This window comes from Carettochelys insculpta, chromosome 34 (genome assembly GCF_033958435.1).
Source record: "Carettochelys insculpta isolate YL-2023 chromosome 34, ASM3395843v1, whole genome shotgun sequence".
Classification (NCBI taxonomy): domain Eukaryota; kingdom Metazoa; phylum Chordata; order Testudines; family Carettochelyidae; genus Carettochelys; species Carettochelys insculpta.
Window position 1 is genome coordinate 367,052 of NC_134170.1, and position 26,126 is coordinate 393,177.

Sequence of the window (26,126 nt, forward strand, 5' to 3'; positions counted from 1 at the left end):
GAGAGAACCCAGGAGTCCTGGCTCACGGCTCCTGCTCTAACCACCAGCCCCCACTGCCCTCCCAGCGCTGGGGAGAGAACCCAGGTGTCCGGGCTCTCGGCCCCGCCCCTCGGGGGGCGGGGTTCCGCTGAGAGCTGCCTGGGGTGGTGATACCGTCACTGACCAATCAGCGCCGCGCTCGGCGCAGGGGCGTGTGCCCAGGCTGCTGCCGCCGCGTGGAACTACATCTCCCAGCGTGCTCTAGGTGGGAAATACGTCACCGGTCACACGGCAGAGGGCCTGGGCTGGGTGCCGGGACTCCATCTCCCAGCGTGCCTCGCTGGAGCGAGGGAGACCCAGTGCGCCGGCGCGGCGCGGGGCCTGACGGGAGTTGTAGTCCGCCGCGGGCGCCAGACGGGCGTGGGGAGGCGGCCGAGAACTACACGTCCCAGCGTGCAGCGCGGCGGCGGGGTGGGACGGGGGGGGCGGTGGCGGGGCGGGGAGCGGAGTCGGGCGGCACCGGACGGAGCAGAGAGCGGCCGGGCGGCGGCGGCCCCCGGGGCGGGGGAGGCCATGGCGGAGCCCAGCCCCGAAGGTGGGGGGCGGCCGGGGGGGTGCAGGCGGGGGGAGGGGACCGGGGAAGGGGGGGGGACCGGCCCCGGGGGGACCTGGCGGGGGGGGGACCTGGGGGTACAGGCGGGGGGAGCGGCCCCGAGGGGTGCAGCGGTGGGGGGAGGGGAGCGGTGGGGGAGAAGCGGCCCTGGGGGTGCAGCGGTGGGGGGAGGACCGGCCCGGGGGGTACAGGCGCGGGGGAGGGGAACCGCTTGGGACCAGCCCTGCTGGGGGTAAACCAGGGGGGAGGACCGGCCCTGGGGGTGCAGGCGGAGGGGGGAACCGGGGGGGGGGGAGAACCGGCCCTGGGGGTGTAGCCGGGGGGGAGGGGCCTCGGGGGGAGGACCGGCCCTGGGGGGGCGGGCGGAGGGTGGACCCGGGGGAGGGGGAGAACCGGCCCTGTGGGTGTGGGCGAGGGAGAGGGGCCCCGGGGGGGGGGGACCGGCCCTGGGGGTGCAGGTGGGGGGAGGGGCCCCAGGAGGGGGGGGACCGGCCCTGGGGGTGCAGGCGGGGTGGGGAAGGACCAGCTCCGGGGGTGAAGGTGAGGGGAGGGGCCCCAGGAGGGGAGGACCGGCCCTGGGGGTGCAGACGGGGGTGGGGTCGGACCGGCCCTGGGGGTGAAGGTGGGGGGAGGGGCCCCGGGAGGGGAGGACCGGCCCTGGGGGTGCAGCCGGGGGGGAGGACCAACTCTGGGGGTGAAGGTGGGGGGAGGGGCCCCAGGAGGGGAGGACCGGCCCTGGGGGTGCAGGCGGGGGTGGGGTCGGACCGGCCCTGGGGGTGAAGGTGGGGGGAGGGGCCCCGGGAGGGGAGGGGAGGACCTGCCCTGAGGGTGCAGGCGTGGGGGGCTGGGTATATTAGGCTTGGGAAGAGCCTGGAGGGGAGGGGAGCCCAGTAGGGAAGGGCAGAGCCCTGGGGGCGGGACTGGAGCCGGGATGGGGGCAGCTGAGCTGAGGGGGAGGAGCCGAGGCCGGGTGTGGGGAGGGGAGGGGAGGGCTGGCCAGGCCAAGGGGGTGGGGGGAGCAGAGGCCGTGGGGGTGAGGCAGTCTCCCCTAGCTGAGTGCAGGGGAAGGATCAGGGTTCCCCAAACTTACTCTCCCCCCCTTGGTTTTCCAGAGCCACCCCCAAACCTCAAAGCGGAGACGCAGGTGAGTCCAGGCCCCCTGCTCCCCAGGGGTCCCCTCACTGGGTGCGGGGGGGGCAGCTGACCCTGGCCCTGGCCCCCAACCCCATTAGGTGTGGCTGCTGGGTAGGGGTGGGGAAGCCTCAGTTAGGGGATGTGGTTGTAATGGAAAAAACACTTTTAGACAATGGACCCCCCCACCGCCCGGACCCCTGCTCTACCCACCAGCCCCACTGCCCTCCCAGCGCCAGGGAGAGAACCCAGGAGTCCTGGCTCCCGGCCCCCTGCTCTAACCACCAGCCCCCACTGCCCTCCCAGCGCCGGGGGAGAGAACCCAGGAGTCCTGGCTCCCGGCCCCCTGCTCTACCCACCAGCCCCCACTGCCCTCCCAGCGCCAGGGAGAGAACCCAGGAGTCCTGGCTCCCACCCCTGCTCTACCCACCAGCCCCCACTGCCCTCCCAGCGCTGGGGAGAGAACCCAGGAGTCCTGGCTCCCACCCTGCTCTACCCACCAGCCCCACTGCCCTCCCAGCGCCAGGGAGAGAACCCAGCAGTCCTGGCTCCCACCCCCCTGCTCTACCCACCAGCCCCCATTGTCCTCCCAGCGCCGGGGAGAGAACCCAGGAGTCCTGGCTCCCACCCCGTGCTCTAACCACCAGCCCCCACTGCCCTCTCAGCGCCGGGGAGAGAACCCAGGAGTCCTGGCTCCAGCCCCCTGCTCTAACCACCAGCCCCCACTGCCCTCCCAGCACTGGGGAGAGAACCCAGGAGTCCTGGCTCCAACCCCTGCTCTACCCACCAGCCCCCACTGCCCTCCCACCACCAGGGAGAGAACCCAGGCGTCCAGGCTCCCAGTTCAGGGTGGGCAGCAGGGTGAAGGGGTGTGTGGTGGGGTCTCTCACCTAAGCCCTTTCCTCTGTCCATGGCAGCTGTGGCCTCCCGGGGCGCCAGAAGGCAGTTCATCCCCTCGTGGCCCTGAAGTGAGAGCATGTGGGGCGGCCCTGTGGGGCGGGCGGGGGGCGTTTCCCTGTCCCTCATGAGTGTTTCTCCCCAGCCCCCCGAGAAGCGGCGGCGAACGATCGAGGACTTCAACAAATTCTGCAGCTTCGTCCTGGCCTACGCCGGCTACATCCCAGCCCCTAAAGAGGTGAGCGCCTGCCTTGGCCTCCAGGAGGGGCCTGGCTTGTAGGGCCTCGCCGGTTCCCCCCCGGCCTCGGGGCAGGGAATGGGGCAGGGCCTGGCCCCTCTAGGGTCGCTGGCTCTCCCAGCCCAGGGCAGGACCGGCCGGCTCAGGGGGCAGGGAGTGGGGCAGGGCTGGGCGGCTCTGGTGGAACTGGGGTGGTGCCAGATCTGACCATCTAATGACCCATGTGGGTCCTGCCAGGGGGCCCCTGTTCCCCTCCTCCTGAGCCCTCAGCTGTAACTACATTTCCAGCATGCTCTGCTGAGATCCGCCCCCAGGACGTGGCATTCTGGGATATGTAGGCGTTTCTACCTGCCCCTGATTGTGCTGTTGCCTCCGCACCCCACATGTCCCAGCATGCTGTGGGGCTGGAGCCGGGCACCGTGGGAGGTGTAGTGTTTGGTGCCCAGCTGCCCAGAGGACGTCTGCCTACAGAGCATTGCATGGTGGGAAATGTAGTCCGCCCCGCCGCCCTGACCCAGGCAGGGGTGTGTGCCTCCCAGCAGGCCGTGGGGTGGGAGTGGGGCATGCTGGGAAATGGCCAAAACCGCCCCCCCCCCCCCCCCGGACCTGACTGCATGCTGGGAAAAGGCCATCCCCCCCGAACCCCCATTGCATGCTGGGAGGGGGCTGCCCCCCATTGTGTGCTGGGAGGGGGCCACCCCCCCTCCTCGTGACCCCCGTTGCGTGCTGGGAGGGGGCCAATCCCTCCTCGTGACCCCCGTTGCATGCTGGGAGGGGGCCAATCCCTCCTCGTGACCCCCCGTTGCATGCTGGGAGGAGGCCGCCCCCCCTCTCCTGCCCCCCGTTGCATGCTGGGAGGAGGCCGCCCCCCTCTCCTGCCCCCCGTTGCATGCTGGGAGGAGGCCGCCCACCTCTCCTGTCCCCCGTTGCATGCTGGGAGGAGGCCGCCCCCCTCTCCTGCCCCCCACTGCGTGCCGGGAGGGGGCCACCCGCCGACCCCCTCTCTCACGTGCGCCCCCCAGGAGAGCGACTGGACCCCGTCCGGCTCCAGCTCCCCCCTGCGGCCGAGAGCGCGGCGGACAGCGACGGCTGGGAGTCGACCCCACTCGGACCTGCGCACCATCGAGACCTTCGTGAAGAAAGCCAAGTCGTCCAAGAAGACGGCCTTCCGGCGCCTGCGGCCGACAGCGCCCTGCTGGAGAAGATGACGCTGAAGGACTCGCTCTTCGACCTGCCGCCGGGGGACAAGCGGCGCCGGAGCCGGCGGGGGCGCCCCCCGAGACGGGCCGCCGGGACTCGGCCGGCGAGAAGCGCTCGCGCATCAGAAAGAGCAAGAAGCGGAAGTTGAAAAAGGCAGGGAAGCTCGAGGCTTCCCTGAGCGAGACGGACTCGGAGGAGGAGGAGGAGGAGGAAGGGGAGGAGGAGGAGGCGGCGGCGGCGGGGGGCGGGGGGCCCGGCCGGGGGCAGGAGGAGGCGCCCTGCCCCCAGGGGGCCTTCCTGGAGCCCCCGCTGGGGGGCGGGGAGGGGAAGGAAGGCGGCAGCACGGAGACCAGCCAGGACGGGGACGGCAGCTCCAGCGAGGGCGAGATGCGGGTGATGGACGAGGACATCATGGTGGAGTCAGGTGAGGGGGGGCCCCCGCGGTCGCTTGCTGCCGTGCCCGATGCCCCCCGCGCTGCAGCCACGAGGCCCCCATTCCTCCCAGGCCTCCTGCCTCCCCGCCTGGACACGGCCCAAGCCAAGGGGCTGAGCTGGGAGGAGCATGGGGGTGAAGGGGCGGGCCTGGGAGAGCTGGCCTGCCAATGGGGCGGGGCCAGGCGAGCTATGGGGGCGGGGCTGGGAGAGCTGGCCTGCCAATGGGGCGGGGCCAGGCGAGCTATGGGGGCGGGGCTGGGAGAGCTGGCCTGCCAATGGGGCGGGGCCAGGCGAGCTATGGGGGCGGGGCTGGGAGAGCTGGCCTGCCAATGGGGCGGGGCCAGGCGAGCTATGGGGGCGGGGCTGGGAGAGCTGGCCTGCCAATGGGGCTGGGGCCAGGCGAGCTATGGGGGCGGGGCTGGGAGAGCTGGCCTGCTGATGGGGCAGGGCCAGGTGAGCTTTGGGGGCGGGGCCTGGAGAACTGGCCTGCTGATGGGGCGGGGCCAGGATAGCTGTGAAGGCGGGGCCCGGAGAACTGGCCTGCTGATGGGGCGGGGCCAGGATAGCTGTGAAGGCGGGGCCAGGCTAGGTATGGGGGCGGGGCCAGGAGAGCTTGTGGGCTGACAGGGTGTGGCCAGGCTAGGTATGGGGGTGAGGCCAGGTGAGGTGTGAGGGCTGGGCCAGGCTAGGTATGGAGGCGGGGCCAGTAGAGCTATTCTGTCGATGGGGCGGGGCCAGCCCAGGTAAGGGGGCAAGGCCAGGAGAGGTGTGCTGCCAATGGGGCGGGGCCAGGAGAGCTGTCCTGCTCATGGGGAGGGCCAGCCTAGGTAAGGGGGCGGGGCCAGGAGAGCTGCACTGCCAACGGGGCGGGCTAGGGCAGAAGTCCCCCTGCACTACCTGGCCCTGACCCCTCCCCCTTGTCTCTGCCCCCCTCCCTCCCCCCCGCCCCGCAGGGACGACTCGTGGGACCTGATCACCTGCTACTGCCAGAAGCCCTTCGCCGGGCGGCCGATGATCGAGTGCAACCAGTGCGGGACCTGATCCACCTCTCCTGCGCCAAGATCCGCAAGACCAACGTCCCTGACATCTTCTACTGCCAGAAGTGCAAGGAGGGGGCGCGCAAAGCCCCCCGCGGCGGCGGGGAGCCCTAGGGACTCGGCCCGGGGGGGCGGGAGCCCAGCCCAGCCGGACTCTCGGCCCCCGCCCCAAAGCTCGGCTGAAACTGACGGGGGGTGGGGAGGGGAAGCTGCTGCTCCCAGCCCCGTGGGGGGAGGCGGAGTTGGGGGGGGCGGTGTCCCCTCCCCCACCCACGGCTGTAAATAGGGGGAAAGCAGAGGGGGCTAGATTGCGAGGGGGGGGGTTAATCACGCCCCCCACCCCCGCTGCCCGTTTCTGTTTGAAAACGGGGACGTTAATCCCCTCCCCCCACCGAGAGGTGGATGAGAAATGGGGGGGGGGCGGTCGGTTAAAAATGCCCCCTCCCCCCACAGCAGTTGCCCCCCCCCCCCCGGTGAGGGGGGAGCCTCTCAGGAGGGGACCCACCAGGTCTTGCTTCCTTCCTGGCGGGGCAGGGCAGCCCCCCCGCAAAACAGCTGCAGGACCCGGCCCCCCCTCCCCGTCCCCTTTCGAGCGTTTTTTTGGGGTGGGTGGGGGGGGCCATTCCGTGCCCCCCCCCACTTGTTTAATAATATTTTGCAGCTTGAATGTAAATAAATAACGTGGAGCCTTTGGCATTTGTACAGGAGAACGGAGCCGCCCTCTTGTCTGTATCCAGGGGGGCGGGAAGCTGCCCCACGGCACGCCCGTAGGGAGCAGGGGGGTGGGTACCTCTGGGGTTCTCAGCGGGGGCCCCCCCTTGCGTTGGGAAGAGCGGGGAGCAGCTCCCGGTGGAGAGAAGGCGTGGAGGTTTTTGTAGGGCCTACTGTAAACACCCCGGCTCCTAGTCTGACTCGGGGGGGGGGGGCTGCCCCCCCCCCCCCCCCGCAGGTAGGGCCGTGTTCAAGGACAGCTGGCACATAGGCTGATGTTTATTGTGTGGCCGGGGGGGGGGGTACCTCACCTTGCCTCAGTTTCCCCTTGGCGCATGGCCGGCAGGACCACCTCCTGTGGCTAACCCGTCCGCAAGCCCCTTTCCCCCCGCCCCCCACCAGTGACTCCCCCTTCCCACTGTGAACTCCTCCCGTGCGACCCCTCCCCCGCTGGCTCCCCCCACGCCCTAGGCCCTCCTACCCCCATTGGCTGCCCCCGCCCCCTTTCCGCCTCGCCCCTCTGAGTCCCCGTCCCTCTGGCCTGCCCCCCCCCCGACTCCCTGCCCCTCTCCTCCCCCTCTCGCTTGCCCCTCACTCTGCCCCCTCCACCTCCCCACTGCTGTGACCCCTCCCGCTCTGATCCTCCCCTCACTCTGCCCAGCCCAACCCCCTCCCCTGCTCTGCCCCCCGTTTTGCCCACCCCCTCCCCCTTCTGTGCCCCTCCCCCTTCTCTGACTCCTCCCCCTCTGCTCCGCCCCTCCCCCTGCTCTGCTCCCCCTTTGCTTTGCCCTGCCCCTCCCCCTTCTCTGACTCCTCCCCCTTTGCTTTGCCCTGCCCCTCCCCTTCTCTGACTCCTCCCCCTTCTCTGACTCCTCCCCCTCTGCTTTGCCCACCCCTCCCCCGCTCTGCCTCCCCCCACCCTCTCCCCCGCTCTGACTCCGCCCCTAACGGCAGCCCGCTGCGTCGCGCGCGGGGCGGTCCCGCGCGGCGTTCTCTTCTCTCCCCCGCCCCCCCCCCCCCACAACCCCGTCTCTCTCACGTGACCGGTGGGGGGGGGGTAGCGGGTGAGCCGACGCCGCGTCTGTGACGCAAGCGCGCCGCGCGCCAGCGTCGGGTTGGGGAGGGGCGGGGCCGGGTCAGCGAGGGGCCGTCGCGCGCGCCGGGGCCGTTGCCGGGGGCGGGCTTGATTCGTTCGCGTCCGGCGCGGGCGGTACCATGGCGGCGGCGGCGGGGGGGGCGGGCGAGACCAAGGTGATCTACCACCTGGACGAGGAGGAGACCCCGTACCTGGTGAAGCTGCCGCTGCCCGCCGAGCGCCTCACGCTGGGGCACGTCAAGGCCGCGCTCGGCCGCCCCGGCGCCAAGTACTTCTTCAAGAGCGTGGACCAGGACTTCGGGTGCGGCCCCGCCCCTAACCGCCCCTCCCCCCGCGGGGCCCCGCCCCTAACCGCCCCTCCCCCCCCGCGGGGCCCCGCCCCTAACCGCCCCTCCCCCACCGCCCCTCCCCCCGCGGGGCCCCGCCCCTAACCGCCCCTCCTGCCCTCCCCCAGCGACCCTCCCCCCGCGGGGCCCCCGCCCCGCCCCCACCGATCCTGCCCTCCCCCCGCGGGACCTCGCCCCGCCCCTGTCCTCCCCCCGCGGGGCCCCGCCCCCGCCCCGCCCCCACCGCCCCTGTCCCCGCGGGGCCCCGCCCCTCCTGCCCTTCCCCCCGCGGGGCCCCGCCCCTAACCGCCCCTCCTGCCCCTCCCCCAGCGACCCTCCCCCCGCGGGGCCCCGCCCCGCCCCTACTGCCCCAGCCTCCCTCTCCCCGCGGGACCTCGCCCCGCCCCTGTCCCTCCCCCCGCGGGGCCCGCCCCGCCCCCACCGCCCCTCCCTCGCGGGACCCCGCTCCGCCCCTCCCCCAGCGTCTCCCTGCCCACCCCCACCGCCCCGCCCCCCGCGGGGCCCCGCCCCCCACTGCCCCTTCTGCCCCTCCCCCAGCATCTCCCCCCCCCCCCCCGGCGGGACCCTGCCCCGCCCCCCACCGCCCCTCCCGCCGCGGGACCCCGCCCCTCCCACCCCGCCCCCACCGCACCTCCCATGCGGGACTCCTCCCCTCCCGTCCATCCCCCGGTGGCCCCGCCCTTTCCCCACCGCCTGTCCCCCTGCGGGACCCCGCCCCTACCACCCCCCTCCCTCCCCACCCCACCCCCAGCGTCCCTCCCCCCCGCGGGACCCCGCCCCGCCCCTCCCCGCTCCGCCCCTCCCCTTGCGGGGTCCCGCCTGCACCCTCCCTCGCGGAACCCCTCCAGTCCCCACCTCTCCTGCCCCTCCCCCCGTGGGACCCCGTCTCTCCCCACTCCTCCTTCCCCTCCCCCTGCGGGACCCCGTTCCTCCCCCGCCGCCCCTCCCCCCATGTACAGCTACACGGTGGGGGGGGTGTCTGCATGTACGGGGTGTCGTCTGCGGCCGTCCTGTCACCCCAAAACCTTTTCCATTTCTTTCCTGCGCTCCCTCTCGTGACGAGGGCGTTAGTCGTTAACCCCAGGCCAGCCCTATCTCCGCTGCTCGCGTTTTGCAGCCAGGGTTGCCCAGTAAGGCTTGGCTAGTTTAGATGCTTTTGCATAATTTTCATGGGTTAATTATTCCAAAACCTTTGAGGTGGGTTGGGGGGTGGATTTTAAACATCCCCCCACCAGGGCCCAAATTAGGGGCTTGTAGCAAAATACTTCCGAATTATTTCCCCTTCCTGGATAGATTTTTTTACCCCCATTTTGTGTGGGGAATAACTTTATGCACGCCCCGGGCGCGTTGCACCACCTAGAGTAAAACAGAACCTCTCTGCGGCGCTCTGCTGACGAGCTGACAGGCGCTGGGATTCCTGATCGGTCGTACAAACGGGTCACGGACCAGGAACACTGGTGGCGGCCCTTTCAGGCTTGCCGAAGGAGGGTGGCAGAAAGGGATCCGGGGGTCGTCGGTGCAATCTGAGTTGTTGCAGCAAAAGGAAACGGGGTGCTGGGATGCATTCACAGGAGAGTTGTGAGCGAGACCCGACGAGCCGTTGTTCCCCTCCACTCTGCGCTGGGTAGGCCTCGGTTGCAGTTTTGTGGCCCGTTCCGGGCACTGCCGGTCGAGGAAGAGGTGGAGGAATCAGAGAGGGTCCAGAAAAGAGCGACAAGAACGATCAAAGGGCTGGAGAACGTGAGCTCTGAAGAAAGGCTGGAAGAATTGGGCTTGTTCAGTTTGGAAAAGAGAAGATTGAGGGGGGACGTGAGAGCGTTTTTCAGGTATCTAAACGGGTGCCATAAGGAGGCGGGAGAAAACTTGGCCGCTGAGGATAGAACAAGAGGCAACGGGTTTAAACTGCAGCAAGGAAGGTTGAGGCTGGATGTGAGGAAAACGTTCCTGCCTGTCAGGGTGGCAAAACAGCGGAATAAATCGCCTGGGGAGGTCGTGGGATCTCCATCGCTGGAGATATTTAAGGACAGGTTTGATAAACGTCTATCAGGGATGGTTTAGACGCTACTTGGTCCTGCCATTGGGGCAGGGGGCTGGACTCAATGGCCTCCCGAGCTCCCTTCTAGTCCTGGCGTTCTCCGATTCGACGACACGCTGCCGCATCGCAGTCATCAGCCGCATCGGTCTGTATCGGTAGCAACGACTTATTTGGGCCTCATCCTCAGGCCCGGCGGGCAAAGCTGGTTTTCCCTCCGCAAGCTCTTCCCCCAGTGAATCCAGTCCTCTTCAAGGAGGCCCGAAAGATTTCACGTTTGTGAGCGGCGAAGGCTTTTCGGCAACGTTCAGTTTCCAAAGGCGCCGCAAGATTTGCGGCTGAGCTTATCTGTTCTCGCCCCAGCCGGAAAACGCGCCGTTAACTTTTTTGGTTTTGTAAACGGTCGATTATAACTTTCTGCCATCGCGGGTTTGAAGCCTGGATTTTATTCTCTTTATGGGCTCGAACTTTAGCAGTCGCGGGGAGTTTTGGGGGCAGACCCGGTATTAATTCTTTTAACGACAGCGAGGGGGAGAGATTTCAAGCTTCGTAACCATGGAAACGCGCACAGCATCACATGTCGGAAAAGACGCAGTAACCAGCCTTCACGAAACCGATTCTCAGGAATCTTATTTCTTCTGTTTTCCATAACTTTTTGTTGTTATCTATAGGGGGTGAAATGGACGTTTACTATCACGTACCTATAGAAATCTAGGTTTATTTTTTCAAGCCAACATTTAAATATTGGGTCATAATCATAACTGGAAACCCCTGAAATCTGTGGAAACTGCCAAGGACCTGCAGCTCTTTTTTTTGCCCAGGAGAAGAGAAATTTTGTTCCCGAAACGCGGCAGGTTTGATGTTTCATGATCCACAAATCGCGTTCTCTGCAGGTTTGGGGTTAAGCGCCACGAAAACCAGAGCAAATGCAGGCGGCGGTTTCCGAAGGAGGACCGTGACGGCGGTCAGAAAGGGAGAACGGAAACCGTCGTCGTGGCCGGGGAAGTGGCTAAGTCATTTGAAACGGAATAAATACAGAAGGGCGAACGTAAATGTTTTGATGTGTGTGTTGGGGAACCCTAAACTTGCTTGCCGCTGGTTTCAAACGCAGACCTCGGCCTCTGCTCATCTGAATTTGACCTTTTCGTTGGTGCCGATTGAAATCTCCAGAGCTGGCGGACGATGGTAAATCTTGTGGCGGTATTTCTCACAGGCCTGAAAATTCGCCCGTATGTCTTCGCAGGGATTTCATCTCCAATATCCTGGCTGAGTTTATTAGAACATAAGAATGGCCATACTGGGTCAGACCAAAGGTCCATCCAGCCCAGTATCCCGTCTGCCGACCGTGGCCAATCCCAGTCTCCCAAAATTCCCTCCCGCCTCCTGTATGTGTAAAGGGCCAGGGGCTGGGATCTCGTTATGCTAGGCGCTGTACAAATCGAATTGCTGTATTAGGTGGCTGTTCAGTGGCCCTCATGTCCCACCCCAGAGGCGGCTGCGTTTCCGTACCACCTCAGGGATCCCTCTCTCACCTTCCGCGGAGGTGGCCGTGTCTCGGCGCCCTATACGCGGCCGGCTCCGTCCCCCTCCACCCCTCCAGAGGCGGTCGCATCTCTGCGCCGGGCAAGGGATGTCTGTATATCCATCTGCTCTAATCTGTTGCCCTTTCTCTCCGCTGTAGGGTGGTGAAAGAGGAGATTTCGGACGACAACGCAAAGCTGCCCTGTTTCAACGGGAGAGTCGTCTCCTGGGTAAGAGAGCGTGGGGTGCCCGCCCCGCACCGGGCCCATCTAGCCCGGTATCTGGCCTGCTGCCCTGGATCGTACCATTCCCCCCACTCCCCCCCCGGCCTAGGAATGGTTCCTCCCCTCACCCAGTTCACGCTATTTATGAAGAGGGGGGGGATCTGGCTTGGGGACCGTGGTTGAGTCCAAGTCCGTTCACGCATCTTCTCTCCCCTCCTCCGCCCCCCCAAAAAAGTTGGTGTCTTCCGAGACGCCCCAGCCCGAGCCGGTGCCCGCCCCCGTGGAGACCCGACCGGAGCCCTCCCCGCCACCGCCCCCCCTGCCGCCGCTGCCCGTGGAACGGACCAGCGGTATTGGGACTCTCGACCCCCCTCCTTCCAGTGAGTATGGGGTTTAAGGAATGGTCCACCTCCCAGGATGGCGGGGGTGTGCATTGGGGGTGGAAGAGTCCATCTTCCAGTATTGGGGGGTGCCCTGTGTCAGGTGGAAGAGTCCATCTGCAGTACGGGGGAGGGCGTGGGGTTAAATCTTGTGCATGGGGTGGAAGAGTTCACTTGTAATAGTGGGCTGGGGGGGAGTGTTTAAAGTGAATGGGTGGAAGAGTCCACTTGCCAATAAGCAGGGGTGGTGTGGAAGAGTCCACCTGCCAATAAGCGGGGTGGAAGAGTCTATTTGCCAATAAGCAGGGGGAGTGGGTGAGCCCATTTGCCAGGACGGCGGGGAGAGGAACATAATCTGCCATAACCCCCAGACCAGTGTTGCAATTGGTCAGATAGGAAGAGTCCACTTACAAAATGCGGGGAGGTTTAAGGGACCGTTAGCAAGTGGTGGGGGAGAGGGTGGGAGCCTGGCTTTGGAAGAGTCCACAAATGGAAGCCGGAGAGGGGTGGAAGGGTCTGCCTCCCGTTGGTTGGAGGGGCGGCAGCCACAGAACCCCGGTGTAACCAGCCCTGGGTCTCTGCAGCCCCAACGTCTCGGGCAGCCGGGAGAACCTGGACCATGAAACGGAGATGGAGTCGGTCGTGTCACTGCGGAGGGAGAGGTCGCGGCGCCGGGAGAGCACAGAGCATGGTGGTGAGAGGCCCCGAACCAGCCCCAGCGCCTGGGTTCTCTCCACGGTGCTGGGAGGGCAGTGGGGGCTGGTGGTTAGAGCAGGGGCCGGGAGCCAGGACTCCTGGGTTCTCTCCCCGGTGCTGGGAGGGCAGTGGGGGCTGGTGGTTAGAGCAGGGGGCGGGAGCCAGGACTCCTGGGTTCTCTCCCAGTGCTGGGAGGGCAGTGGGGGCTGGTGGTTAGAGCAGGGGGTGGGAGCCAGGACTCCTGGGTTCTCTCTCTGGCACTGGGGGGCAGTGGGGGCTGGTGGTTAGAGCAGGGGGTGGGAACCAGGACTCCTGGGTTCTCTCCCTGGCACTGGGAGGGCAGTGGGGGCTGGTGGTTAGAGCAGGGGCTGGGAGCCAGGACTCCTGGGTTCTCTCCCCAGCGCTGGGAGGGCAGTGGGGGCTGGTGGGTACAGCAGGGGCCGGGAGCCAGGACTCCTGGGTTCTCTCCCCGGCGCTGGGAGGGCAGTGGGGGTTGGTGGTTAGAGCAGGGGGTGGGAGCCAGGACTCCTGGGTTCTCTCCCCGGCGCTGGGAGGGCAGTGGGGGCTGGTGGTTAGAGCAGGGGGTGGGAGCCCGGACTCCTGGGTTCTCTCCCTGGTGTTGGGAGGGGCAGTGGGGGCTGGTGGTCAGAGCAGGGTGTGGGAGCCAGGACTCCTGGGTTCTCTCCCCGGTGCTGGGAGGGGCAGTGGGGCTGTCACTCAGTCTCCTGCCCCTGCCGCCCCCGCCCCCAGGCGGGCACCGGCTGAACGGGCAGTCGCGGCTGCAGCGGCACCTGGCCGGCTACGAGAGCTCCTCCACCTTGCTGACGAGCGAGCTGGAGACCACCAGCCTGTGCGACTCCGAGGACGACGACACCATGAGCAGGTGGGGGGCGGGGCCCGGTGGGGGGGTGGGGGGGCAGGGGAACAGGGCGATTGACCTCTGCTGCCCCCCAGATTCAGCAGCTCCACGGAGCAGACCAGCCCCTCCCGGCTCCTGAAACGCCACCGCCGGCGGCGGAAGCAGCGTCCCCCGCGCCTGGAGCGGGTAAGGGCCCGGCCCCGAGCCGGGGAGGGGGGACCGGGGGGGCGCATGGCCTGTGCCCCACTGATCCCCCCCCCCCCCACTCCCCCCGTTGCAGGCCTCCTCCTTCAGCAGCGTCACCGACTCCACCATGTCCCTGAATATCATCACCGTGACGCTCAACATGGGTAAGGCCGGGGGGGGGCAGAGTGGGGCTGGGGGGACAGGGAGGAGTTTGGAGTAAGGTTGGGGGGTGGGAGGAAGCAATATAGAGCTCAGACCAGAAATTGGTGGGGGGGAAATGGAACATTCCAAGTGGGGAAGAAGGGGGGGGGGTGCGAGAGGATGGGACATTCCAAGTACACAGCTGGGGGGGAGTGAAAATGGAAGGCTCCAAGTTGGGAATGGGTATGGGGGGGGAAACAGGGAGGCTATGGGAGAGAGAGAGAGAGAGGAAGAGAATGGAAGATTCCAAATGGGGAGGGGAGGGGAAGATGCCATGTGGATTGGCGGGGGGGGGGGGGTGTTGAATGGAAGAATCCAACTGGGAAGGATGGAGGTGGCAAGAGGGAAACGGGAGCTGCCAAGAAGAGAGCTGTGTGGGTGGGCAGGAGTGGAAGATTCCAAGTTGGGCGTGTTTGGGGGGGGTGGTGGAAAATACAAGAAGGAGTGGAAGAGAATGGAAGGTGCCAAGCAGGGAGAGGAGTGAGTGGAAGAGTCCAAGTGGGTGGGGGTGGGGTGAGGGAGTGACAGGAAAGTTCCAAGTGGGTGGGGGGGTAGTAAGGGAGCGAGAGGAAGGTTCCAAGTGGGTGGGGGGGTGTCCCACTTCCTGACCCTGTGCCCCTTTCCCCACCCCCGCAGAGAAGTACAACTTTCTGGGCATCTCCATCGTGGGGCAGAGCAACGAGCGGGGGGACGGCGGCATCTACATCGGCTCCATCATGAAGGGGGGCGCCGTGGCGGCCGACGGGCGCATCGAGCCGGGGGACATGCTGCTCCAGGTCCGCCCCCTCCCCGCCCCGGGTCCCCGGCTGCGGGGGAGCAGATCAGTACTTGGTGGGGAAAATGACATAAGGGGGCTGGGAACCCTGTTCCCCACACTGAGATGGGGGGTGGCTCTGTGAGCCTCTTCTTCCCTTAATACCCGCTGCCCTTCCACTGCTGGGGAGAGAACCCAGGAGTCCTGGCTCCCGGCCCCTGTTCTAACCACCAGCCCCCACTGCCCTCCCAGCGCCGGGGAGAGAACCCAGGAGTCCTGGCTCCCACCCCCTGCTCTAACCACCAGCCCCCACTGCCCTCCCAGCGCCGGGGAGAGAACCCAGGAGTCCTGGCTCCCACCCCCTGCTCTAACCACCAGCCCCCACTGCCCTCCCAGCGCCGGGGAGAGAACCCAGGAGTCCTGGCTCCCACCCCCTGCTCTAACCACCAGCCCCCACTGCCCTCCCAGTGCCGGGGAGAGAACCCAGGAGTCCTGGCTCCCGCCCCCTGCTCTGACCACCAGCCCCCACTGCCCTCCCAGTGCTGGGGAGAGAACCCAGGAGTCCTGGCTCCCACCCCCTGCTCTAACCACCAGCCCCCACTGCCCTCCCAGCTGCAGGGAGAGAACCCAGGAGTCCTGGCTCCCACCCCCTACTCTAACCACCAGCCCCCACTGCCCTTCCAGCGCCGGGGAGAGAACCCAGGAGTTCTGGCTCCCACCCCCTGCTCTAACCACCAGCCCCCACTGCCCTCCCAGCGCCGGGGAGAGAACCCAGGAGTCCTGGCTCCCACCCCCTGCTCTAACCACCAGCCCCCACTGCCCTCCCAGCGCCGGGGAGAGAACCGTCCGTTGCTGCTCCACCCAGCACTGGGTCAGCTCTGTTCAGGGGGTGCTTTCTCGGCAGGTGAACGACATTAACTTTGAGAACATGAGCAACGATGACGCCGTCCGAGTCTTGAGAGAGATCGTCCACAAGCCGGGGTGAGCAGGGGCTCCTGCCCTCGTCGGATGGGGTGGGGTGAACCGGGCTGCTGAGAAAACCAGAGTTGTGTGCATCACAAGGTCACCAGGGCGCCGGGCGAGGGGTCCCCGCGTCACCGGCCGCCCCACCCTCGAGGTGGGCGCAGCTCGGCGTCGGGCAAGCTCTGGGTTCCACCTTCCCCCTCTCTCTCCTGCAGCCCGATCGTGCTGACAGTGGCCAAGTGCTGGGACCCGTCTCCCCAGGGCTACTTCACGCTGCCCCGGAGTAAGTACCGAAGGCCAGGCCGGTGCTGCCCCTGGCCTGGGCGTTCGGGGTGGGAACGTTTGGCCCCTCGGACTCATTTCAGCTCCCAGCCGCGGTCTCTGGGGGAGCAGCAACGTTCTCTCTTCTTTCCCGCCCTTGGTGCGGAACGAATTTTGCGCACGCCGAGGCGCGTGTGAACACGCAGCACCCGGACTCCCTCGGTCCCTGAGGTCTGGGGCGATGCGGGGGCGGGTGGGGGACAGGGGAGGCCTTTCCGGAGCCGACTCGGTCTTCCCCCCGCCCGCCAGACGAACCCATTCAGCCCATCGACCCGGCCGCCTGGGTCTCCCACTCGGCCGCCCTCACCGGGGCCTTCGCTGCCTTCCCCGGCACCACCTCCATGAGCACCATCACCTCTGGCAGCTCCGTCGAGACCCAGCGTGAGTAGCGCCCCCCCAGCCGGCCGGTCCTGCCCCATTCCCTGCCCCCCAGCCGGCCGGTCCTGCCCCATTCCCTTCCCCACAGCCAGCCGGTCCTCCCCATTCCCTGCCCCCCAGCCGGCCGGTCCTGCCCCATTCCCTGCCCCCCCCAGCCGGCCGGTCCTGCCCCATTCCCTGCCCCCCCCCAGCCGGCCGGTCCTGCCCCATTCCCTGCCCCCACCAGCCGGCCGGTCCTGCCCCATTCCCTGCCCCCCCCAGCCGGCCGGTCCTGCCCCATTCCCTGCCCCCCCCCAGCCGGCCGGTCCTGCCCCATTCCCTGCCCCCCCCAGCCGGCCGGTCCTGCCCCATTCCCTGCCCCCCCCCCAGCCGGCCGGTCCTGCCCCGTTCCCTGCCCCCCAGCCGGCCGGTCCTGCCCCATTCCCTGCCCACCCCCAGCCGGCCGGTCCTGCCCCATTCCCTGCCCCTCCCAGCCGGCCGGTCCTGCCCCGTTCCCTTCCCCCGCAGCCGGCCGGTCCTGCCCCATTCCCTGCCCCCCCCAGCCGGCCGGTCCTGCCCCGTTCCCTGCCCCCCCCAGCCGGCCGGTCCTGCCCCGTTCCCTGCCCCCCAGCCGGCCGGTCCTGCCCCGTTCCCTTCCCCCCCAGCCGGCCGGTCCTGCCCCATTCCCTGCCCCCCCCAGCCGGCCGGTCCTGCCCCATTCCCTTTCCCCCCCAGCCGGCCGGTCCTGCCCCATTCCCTTTCCCCCCAGCCGGCCGGTCCTGCCCCATTCCCTTTCCCCCCCAGCCGGCCGGTCCTGCCCCATTCCCTGCCCCCCCCAGCCGGCCGGTCCTGCCCCATTCCCTTTCCCCCCAGCCGGCCGGTCCTGCCCCGTTCCCTTCCCCCCCAGCCGGCCGGTCCTGCCCCATTCCCTGCCCCCCCCAGCCGGCCGGTCCTGCCCCATTCCCTGCCCCCCCCAGCTGGCCGGTCCTGCCCCATTCCCTGCCCCCCCAGCCGGCCGGTCCTGCCCCATTCCCTGCCCCCCCAGCCGGCCGGTCCTGCCCCATTCCCTGCCCCCCAGCCGGCCGGTCCTGCCTCATTCCCTGCCCCCCCAGCCGGCCGGTCCTGCCCCATTCCCTGCCCCCGCCCCAGCCGGCCGGTCCTGCCCCATTCCCTTCCCCCCCAGCCGGCCGGTCCTGCCCCATTCCCTTCCCCCCAACCAGCCGGTCCTCCCCATTCCCTGCCCCCCCAGCCGGCCGGTCCTGCCCCATTCCCTGCCACCCCCCACAGCCGACCGGTCCTGCCCCCCGAGCCGGCCGGCCCTGGCCTGGGCCGGAAGGAGCCGGCGCCCCCCAGCTCTGCCCCATGGTGCCCGTCTCGGCAGGCTTTGACGACTTCAACCTCTCAATCCACACGGACATGGCGTCGGTGACCAAGGCCATGGCCTCGCCCGAGTCGGGGCTGGAGGTGCGCGACCGCATGTGGCTGAAAATCACCATCCCCAACGCCTTCCTGGGTACGTGCCGGCCCCCCGCCCCCCGGCGCCCCACCTCGCCCCGCCCCCCCCGCTGACGGCTCCCTGCCCCGCCAGGCTCGGACGTGGTGGACTGGCTGTATCACCACGTGGAGGGCTTCCAGGACCGGCGGGAGGCGCGGAAGTACGCCAGCAACCTGCTGAAGGCCGGCTTCATCCGGCACACGGTGAACAAAATCACCTTCTCGGAGCAGTGCTACTACGTCTTCGGCGACCTGCGGGGCTGCGAGAACTGTGAGCCGCCCCCCACAGCCGGGGGCCCTGAGCCGGCCAGCCCTGCCCCATTCCCTGCCGCTGAGCCAGCCAGCCCTGCCCTGGGCCGGGGGAGCCGGCGCCCCTGGAGGGGCCAGGCCCTGCCCCATTCCCTGCCGCTGAGCCAGCCAGTCCTGCCCCGGGCCGGGGGAGCCGGCGCCCCTGGAGGGGACAGACCCTGCCCCATTCCCTGCCCCTGAGCCAGCCAGTCCTGCCCCGGGCCGGGGGAGCCGGCGCCCCTGGAGGGGCCAGGCCCTGCCCCATTCCCACCCCCTGAGCCAGCCAGTCCTGCCCCGGGCCGGGGGAGCCGGCGCCCCTGGAGGGGACAGACCCTGCCCCATTCCCACCCCCTGAGCCAGCCAGTCCTGCCCTGGGCCGGGGGAGCCGGCGCCCCTGGAGGGGCCAGGCCCTGCCCCATTCCCTGCCGCTGAACCAGCCAGCCCTGCCCTGGGCCGGGGGAGCCGGCGCCCCTGGAGGGGCCAGGCCCTGCCCCATTCCCACCCCCTGAGCCAGCCAGTCCTGCCCTGGGCCGGGGGGAGCCGGCACCCCAGAGGGGCCAGGCCCTGCCCCATTCCTACCCCCTGAGCCAGCCAGTCCTGCCCTTGGCCCATGGGGGGTAACAGCTGGGGCGTATCTCTGACCTCCCGTCTCTGCCTTCCAGACATGGCCAACTTGTCTCTCAACGACAACGACGGCTCCAGCGGGGCCTCGGACCAGGACACGCTGGCGCCTCTCCCCCTGCCCGGGGCCACGCCCTGGCCTCTAATGCCCACCTTCTCCTACCAGTACCCGGCCCCCCACCCCTACAGCACGCAGCCTCCGCCCTACCACGAGCTCTCCTCCTACAGCTACGGTGTGGGCAGTGCCGGCAGCCAGCACAGCGAGGGTGAGATGCCCCGGACGCCTGGGTTCTCTCCCTGGTGCTGGGAGGGCAGTGGGGGCTGGTGGTTAGAGCAGGGGGTGGGAGCCAGGACTCCTGGGTTCTCTCCCTGGTGCTGGGAGGGCAGTGGGGGCTGGTGGTTAGAGCAGGGAGGTGGGAGCCAGGACTCCTGGGTTCTCTCCCTGGCGCTGGGAGGGCAGTGGGGGCTGGTGGTTAGAGCAGGGAGGTGGGAGCCAGGACGCCTGGGTTCTCTCCCTGGTGCTGGGAGGGCGGTGGGGGCTGGTGGTTAGAGCAGGGGGTGGGAGCCAGGACTCCTGGGTTCTCTCCCTGGTGCTGGGAGGGCAGTGGGGGCTGGTGGTTAGAGCAGGGAGGTGGGAGCCAGGACTCCTGGGTTCTCTCCCCGGCGCTGGGAGGGCCGTGGGGGCTGGTGGTTTGGGGGGTGGGGCCGAGAGCCAGGACTCCTGGGTTCTCTCCCTGGTGCTGGGAGGGCAGTGGGGGCTGGTGGTTAGAGCAGGGAGGTGGGAGCCAGGACTCCTGGGTTCTCTCCCCGGCGCTGGGAGGGCAGTGGGGGCTGGTGGTTAGAGCAGGGGGTGGGAGCCAGGACTCCTGGGTTCTCTCCCCGGCGCTGGGAGGGCAGTGGGGGCTGGTGGTTAGAGCAGGGGGTGGGAGCCAGGACTCCTGGGTTCTCTCCCCGGCGCTGGGAGGGCAGTGGGGGCTGGTGGTTTGGGGGGTGGGGCCGGGAGCCAGGACTCCTGGGTTTGGCCTGTGGATTTTGGAGCGTCCAACTCCCCCCCTGCCCCCGTGTGGTTCCAGGGAGCCGGAGCAGCGGGTCGAACCGGAGCGACGGGGGCGGGGGGAGCCGGGGGAAGGCCAAGGACGAGAAGGGGGCCCCCGAATCGAAGTCGGGCAGCGGCAGCGAATCAGAGTACTCCACCCGCAGCAGCCTGAGGCGGGCCGAGCCAGGGGGCGGGGCCACGGGAGGCCCCACCCCCGCGGGGGGCGTGGCCGAGCCAGGGGGCGGGGCCCCCCCTCGCAGCCACCACAGCCTGGTGAGCGGCACCCGCTCCCACCACTCCCTCCACTCCTACGGCCCCCCCGGCGTGCCCTTGCCCTACAACCCCATGATGGTTATGATGGTGCCCCCCGGCGCCGCCTCCGTGCAGCCCCCCGGCGCTCCCCCGGTCCGCGACCTGGCCTCGGTGCCCCCGGAGCTGACCGCCAGCCGCCAGTCCTTCCACATGGCCATGGGCAACCCCAGCGAGTTCTTCGTCGACGTCATGTGACTCCCCGGCCTGCCCTCGCCCGCGTGGCCCCCGTCCGGGCCACCAGAGCCACCCGCCAGCGCGCCTTCCTCGGCGCCTTTGCACGCCGCGGCGGCGTCCTCCGGTGGTGCCGTGAAGCCCCCTGGCTCTGCGGCCGGTGCCGAGCCTGCCTGGGCCAAGGCCGGGCCTCGGTTTCCCCTCATCGCCGGCCTCTTCCCCGGAGGCGGCCTTCACCCGAGCTGACTTTTCGCCCCAGCGCCTTCCAGGGTCGCCGGGGTCCGGCCCTCCCGCCACGTGGCCTGCGGCCTCGGAGACTTCTGGGCATCCCACCACCGGCTTCTCGGCCGCCTGCGGTCACGTGGCTGTCCTCCATCGTGGATACCCCAGGCTCTCCGTTAACCACGTCTCCCCCGCCCACGTGGCTCGGTCTTCTCTTCCCGCCCGGGCCGTGGCCTCCCGTGACCCACCGCCGGGCGCCCGGGCCGCCCCCGTTTTCGACGGTACTCTCCCGAAAACACGCTCCCCTCCCGGGGACGGGCCCCCGGCCCTGCCCCCACAGATGGTTATTTTTTCTTCCCGAAAGATCCTGGTTTTGTAACTTTTTTAATACTGATTTTTACAAAAAAAAAAAAGAAATACACTTTTTGGAGACATTTTTCTAAACGTGCTTCGTATTAAAAAAAAAAACCCAAAAAACGGAGAGTTTTTGGAAGGTCGTTTTTATTTATTGCCACCCTCCATCTTCTCCTTCGCCCCCAAACTCGCCTCATTGGGGTCCAGTATCGGAGGGGTGTCTCCCCCCGCAGAAGAAGCGCTCAATTATACCCTTCCTGGCGCACCCTTACGGGGGGGTTCCCCCCCTTTTTCAGCCACCTTTATAGACTAGCTGTCCCCCGTCACTGGGGCTGGGGGTCCCCCTTTCAGGAGCAGCGTCCCCCCCGGCTCCCAGAGGTGGAATCCGGTCAGGAATGATGTATTTATTGTTTCCCGCTGTGGTGTCCCGAACGGCGAAAGCATGAAATAAAAGCCCACCGGAGGAGGAAAACGGCTCAGAAAGGAGGCGCGCCGGACTGCAGCACGGGGGTGGGGGGGTTGGGGAGCAGCTTCTTGGGAAACTGAGGCGGGCAGCAGTGAGGCCAGGGCTGTCAGGCACGCGGCCCCGAGGTGAGAGGCTTGGGAACATGGGGTTGAGAGTGGGGGGCTGGGAGCCAGGACTCCTGGGTTCTCTCTATTGTTGGGGGCTGGTGGTCAGAGCAGGGGCTGGGAGCCAGGACTCCTGGGTTCTGTCCCCGGCGCTGGGAGGGCAGTGGGGGCTGGTGGTCAGAGCAGGGGGTGGGAGCCAGGACTCCTGGGTTCTCTCCCCGGCGCTGGGAGGGCAGTGGGGGCTGGTGGTTAGAGCAGGGGGTGGGAGCCAGGACTCCTGGGTTCTCTCCCTGGCGCTGGGGGGCAGTGGGGGATGGTGGGTAGGGCAGGGGTGGGAGCCAGGACTCCTGGGTTCTCTCCCTGGCGCTGGGAGGGCAGTGGGGGCTGGTGGGTAGAGCAGGGGGTGGGAGCCAGGACTCCTGGGTTCTCTCCCTGGCGCTGGGAGGGCAGTGGGGGCTGGTGGGTAGAGCAGGGGGTGGGAGCCAGGACTCCTGGGTTCTCTCCCTGGCGCTGGGGGGCAGTGGGGGCTGGTGGTTAGAGGAGGGGGTGGGAGCCAGGACTCCTGGGTTCTCTCCCCGGCGCTGGGAGGGCAGTGGGGGCCGGTGGTTAGAGCAGAGGCCGGGAACCAGGACTCCTGGGTTCTCTCCCCGGCACTGGGAGGGCAGTGGGGGCTGGTGGTTAGAGCAGGGGGTGGGAGCCAGGACTCCTGGGTTCTCTCCCCGGCACTGGGAGGGCAGTGGGGGCTGGTGGTTAGAGCAGGGGTGGGAGCCAGGACTCCTGGGTTCTCTCCCCGGCGCTGGGAGGGCAGTGGGGGCTGGTGGTCAGAGCAGGGGGTGGGAGCCAGGACTCCTGGGTTCTCTCCCCGGCGCTGGGAGGGCAGTGGGGGCTGGTGGTTAGAGCAGGGGGCGGGAGCCAGGACTCCTGGGTTCTCTCCCCGGCGCTGGGAGGGCAGTGGGGGCTGGTGGTCAGAGCAGGGGGCGGGAGCCAGGACTCCTGGGTTCTCTCCCCGGCGCTGGGAGGGCAGTGGGGGCTGGTGGTTAGAGCAGGGGTGGGAGCCAGGACTCCTGGGTTCTCTCCCCGGCGCTGGGAGGGCAGTGGGGGCTGGTGGTTAGAGCAGGGGGTGGGAGCCAGGACTCCTGGGTTCTCTCCCCGGCGCTGGGAGGGCAGTGGGGGCTGGTGGTTAGAGCAGGGGCTGGGCTCCCTTGACTGCTGTGGGGCTAAGGGAGCAGGCGCTGGGTGGGGGGTTTAAGGAGTTTTCTGGTGCTGGGGGGGCTCCTGTGTCCCAGTGGGGTGAAGTTCATGGGGGGGACAATGCGATGAGACGGGGGCTGGAGGCGGCCATGTTGTTTGAGGGCACCCTGCCTTCAGCCTTTGAACAAAGGGACAAGGCGGCCATTGTAGGTAAGGGCAACCTGGATTCTCCCAGACTGGAGACTTAGGGGGCGGCCATTATAGATGAGGGCAGGCGGGCTTCTGCCTTATTGGAGAGGGGCAGCTGCGGCCATGTTTGATGAGGGCAAGCTGGCCTGTGCGCGACTGGAGAGCGGGAGTCGCTGGCCATTTTAGGTGAGGGCAGGGTGGCTTCTGCCCTGTTGGGTAATGAGGGCCGGCGGCCATTTTAGGTGAGGGCAGCCTGGCGGGCCTACTCCGTGAAGAGTAGTGAGGGTCGGCCATTTTAGGTGTGGGCAAACTGGCTTCACGCCCCTTCCGAACAATGGGAGCTCGCGGCCATTTTGGCTCCGGGCAGCCTGGCGCGGGAGTCCTTGATCTGACTGAGTTGGGCGGGGGAAGGCGCCTGCCCCCCCCCACCTGTCAATCAAACCGCAGCGGGCGGGAGGTGCTGTTTTGCATAAATTACCACAAATTTGCATGCAGGGGAGCGGGCGGGGCTGGCAGCGGCGCGCGCGGGCAGGGGGAATCCCCGGGTCGGTGACGCGTCACTGGTGACGTCCACCAGCCCCGCCCCGCCCCCCCGGCCGGTGGCCTTGCGGGGCGGGGGCGGGTCGCACTCACCGGTCCGGCCATGCGGGGAGAGAGAGCGGCCCCCGGGCTCTGCCTGCGGCTCCTGCGCCCGCGGTAGGGGGCGCTGTGGGGCGGGGAGGAGCAGGTGGGGGTTGCAGTGGGGAGCTGTGGGGCAGGGGGACAGGTGGGGGGCGCAGTGGGGAGCTGTGGGGCAGGGGGACAGGTGGGGGGCGCAGTGGGGATCTGCGGGGTGGGGAGCAGGTGGGGGGGCGCTGTGGGGCGGGGAGGACCAGGTGGGGGGCGCAGTGGGGAGCTGTGGGGCAGGGGGACAGGTGTGGGGCGCAGTGGGGATCTGCGGGGTGGGGAGCAGGTGGGGAGGCGCTGTGGGGCGGGGGGGATAGGTAGGGGTTGCAGTGGGGAGTTGTGGGGCAGGGGGACAGGTGGGGGACGCTGTGGGGAGCTGTGGGGCGGGGGTCAGGTGTGGGGCTCAGTGGGGAGCTGTGGGGTGGGGGGTCAGGTGGGGGGTGCTGTGGGGTGGGGGAGGAGGATACAGGGACTGCTCCCCCCGTATAGGGCCCTGATGCTGATCCCCCTCCCCTCTGCACCCAGCTCTCAGGGGACCCCACCCCCCACGGACCCCACCCTCCTGCGCCATGGGGCCTGCCCGTACAGTACCCCTGCCGCTGAGGTAAGGACACGCAGGCTGAGCTGGGGGTCTGGGTGCAAGAAATGCTGTCAGCTAAACTGCCAAACACCCCAGAGGTGGGCGCATCTCGGCGCCGGGCGAGGAGTCCCTGTGTCCCGGGCTGCCCCGCCCCAGAGGTGGGCGCATCTCGGCGCCAGGCGAGGGGTTCCCGTGTCCCCGGCCGCCCCGCCCCAGAGCTGGGCACATCTCGGCACTGGGTCCCCATGTCACTGGTCACCCCGCCCAGAGGTGGGCGCATCTCAGCACCGGGCAAGGGGTCCCTGTGTCCCCAGCCGCCCCGCCCCAGAGCTGGGCGCATCTCAGCACTGGGTCCCCGTGTCCCCGGCTGCCCTGCCCCAGAGATGGGCGCATCTCAGCACTGGGTCCCCGTGTCCCCGGCTGCCCTGCCCCAGAGATGGGCGCATCTCAGCACTGGGTCCCCGTGTCCCCGGCTGCCCTGCCCCAGAGATGGGCGCATCTCGGCACTGGGTCCCCGTGTCCCCGGCTGCCCCGCCCCAGAGGTGGGCGCATCTCAGGCCTGCTCTCCCCGCAGTCCATGGCGTACATGATCAGCGCTAACATGGATGCAGGAGCAACCGATTTCCAGACCGAAGCTGCAATCGCCAAAATCTTTGGCTCAGTGAGGCTCCTGGGGGGCCGGGGGGCTGGGGCCGGAGCCGGGGGGCTCTCAGCCAGCTGGGGGTACAATAACGAGGGCTGGGGGCTGTTATCCACAAGAAGCCGCCTGGACGGTGACGGACACGTGTGTCCAGACCATGGGGGGAATGGGCTTCATGAAAGTGAGTGAGGGGCTCCCCCCACCTCCCCCACCAGGTGTTGGGGTCCCCCCTCGGTCTCCTGCCCTGGGTGTCGGGGTCCCCCTTGTTTCTTCCCTCCAGGTTTCGGGGTCCCCTCCTGCCCTGGGTGTCGGGGTCCCCCTTGTTTCTTCCCTCCAGGTTTCGGGGTCCCTCCTGCCCTGGGTGTCGGGGTCCCCCTTGTGCCTTCCCTCCAGGTTTCGGGGTCTCCCCCCTCCCTCCCTGCCTGGGTGTCAGTGTCTGTCTGCCACCAGCCGCTGCCCCCCCCGCACCCCAGGACGCCAGCGTGGAGCGAATTCTCCGTTTCCGTATCTTCGAGGGCACCAATGAAATCCTGAGGCTTTTTGTCGCCCTGAACGGCTTCCAGGTGCTGGGGGGCGGCCGGGGGTGGGGGGGGGGACGGGGGTGTAACTCAGAGGGGTGGGGGTGGGGGTGAGGCCACCTGGGGAGGAAAACTGTGGGGGGAGGGTGTCGGGAGGGGGCAGTTTTGGGGTGGGGACCTCTGGAGCCGGTTGTGGGGTGGAGGTCGTCCCCCCCGCCCCCCACGGCTCTAACTGTGCCCCCCACAGGGCGTCGGGAACCGGCTGCGTGGGTTACAACGGGCCTTGAAGAGCCCCCTGGGCAACGTGGGGTTACTGGCCCAGGAAGCCACCCAGCGCCTCCGCAGGTAACGGGGGGAAGGGGCCGCACCCCCCAACCCTGGGGGGGGCCGTTCCCAGGGGTGGGGTCATCACCCAGTGGGATTTTTGGGGGACTCTTATCTGTTTCAAGGGCTCCCCCAAGGAGAGAGAGTGAGTTACGAGGCTCTACTTGCTGCCAGGGATTGAGCTGAGCTTTAACCAGCCGTAGCTGCTTAACGTTCTCCCACCTGTTGGTTTTGGGGTGGGGGGCCCCCAATCCAGAGGCCCCAACACTGCCCTCCAAGTAGGTGCGCCCCTGGAAATGGGATGACCCCGATCCCAGCTGTGCTCTGAATTGACCCCGTTTGTCTGTCAATAATAAATGCTGTTATTTCGGATGATTAAAGTCTTTCGACTTCCCTGCGTGGCTGCTTGAGCGGGGGGGGCGGAGGGGATTGGAGCAAGGGGGGCCGGGAGCCAGGACTCCTGGGTTCTCTCCCTGGTGCTGTGGGGGCTGGTGGTTAGAGCAGGAGGCCGGGAGCCAGGACTCCTGGGTTCTCTTGCCGGCGCTGGGAGGGCAGTGAGGGCTGGTGGTTAGAGCAGGGGGCCAGGAGCCAGGACTCCTGGGTTCTCTCCCTGGCACTGGGAGGGCAGTGGGGGCTGGTGGGTAGAGCAGGGGGGGCTGGGAGCCAGGACTCCTGGGTTCTCTCCCTGGCTCTAGGAGGGCAGTGGGGGCTGGTGGATAGAGCAGGGGGCGGGAGCCAGGACTCCTGGGTTCTCTCCCCGGCGCTGGGAGGG

General features: G+C 68.4%; 2 protein-coding genes and 1 long non-coding RNA gene across 3 annotated transcripts; all 3 read left to right on the forward strand.

Annotated features, from left to right (window-relative positions):
* The first annotated feature begins 488 nt into the window (after positions 1 to 488).
* On the forward strand, positions 489 to 6,141 carry PHF23 (PHD finger protein 23). The gene is given in 10 exon segments (XM_074983018.1): positions 489 to 574; positions 1,705 to 1,736; positions 2,766 to 2,858; positions 3,881 to 3,923; positions 3,926 to 3,960; positions 3,962 to 4,034; positions 4,037 to 4,129; positions 4,132 to 4,501; positions 5,447 to 5,529; positions 5,532 to 6,141. Coding segments are annotated over 10 exon segments (957 nt in total). The 5' UTR covers positions 489 to 552; the 3' UTR covers positions 5,645 to 6,141.
* Positions 6,142 to 7,369: 1,228 nt separating this feature from the next.
* DVL2 (dishevelled segment polarity protein 2) lies at positions 7,370 to 20,263 on the forward strand. The gene is given in 16 exon segments (XM_074983025.1): positions 7,370 to 7,638; positions 11,398 to 11,467; positions 11,697 to 11,814; positions 11,817 to 11,841; positions 12,426 to 12,535; positions 13,288 to 13,420; positions 13,492 to 13,582; positions 13,677 to 13,746; positions 14,420 to 14,559; positions 15,442 to 15,518; positions 15,716 to 15,783; positions 16,071 to 16,202; positions 17,560 to 17,691; positions 17,767 to 17,943; positions 18,623 to 18,847; positions 19,655 to 20,263. Coding segments are annotated over 16 exon segments (2,220 nt in total). The 5' UTR covers positions 7,370 to 7,456; the 3' UTR covers positions 20,125 to 20,263.
* A 2,985-nt stretch (positions 20,264 to 23,248) lies between these two features.
* On the forward strand, positions 23,249 to 25,682 carry LOC142005706 (uncharacterized). The gene is made up of 3 exons (XR_012643110.1): positions 23,249 to 23,353; positions 23,818 to 25,075; positions 25,278 to 25,682. It is a non-coding gene; the product is annotated as an uncharacterized LOC142005706 (long non-coding RNA).
* The last annotated feature ends 444 nt before the right edge of the window (positions 25,683 to 26,126 follow it).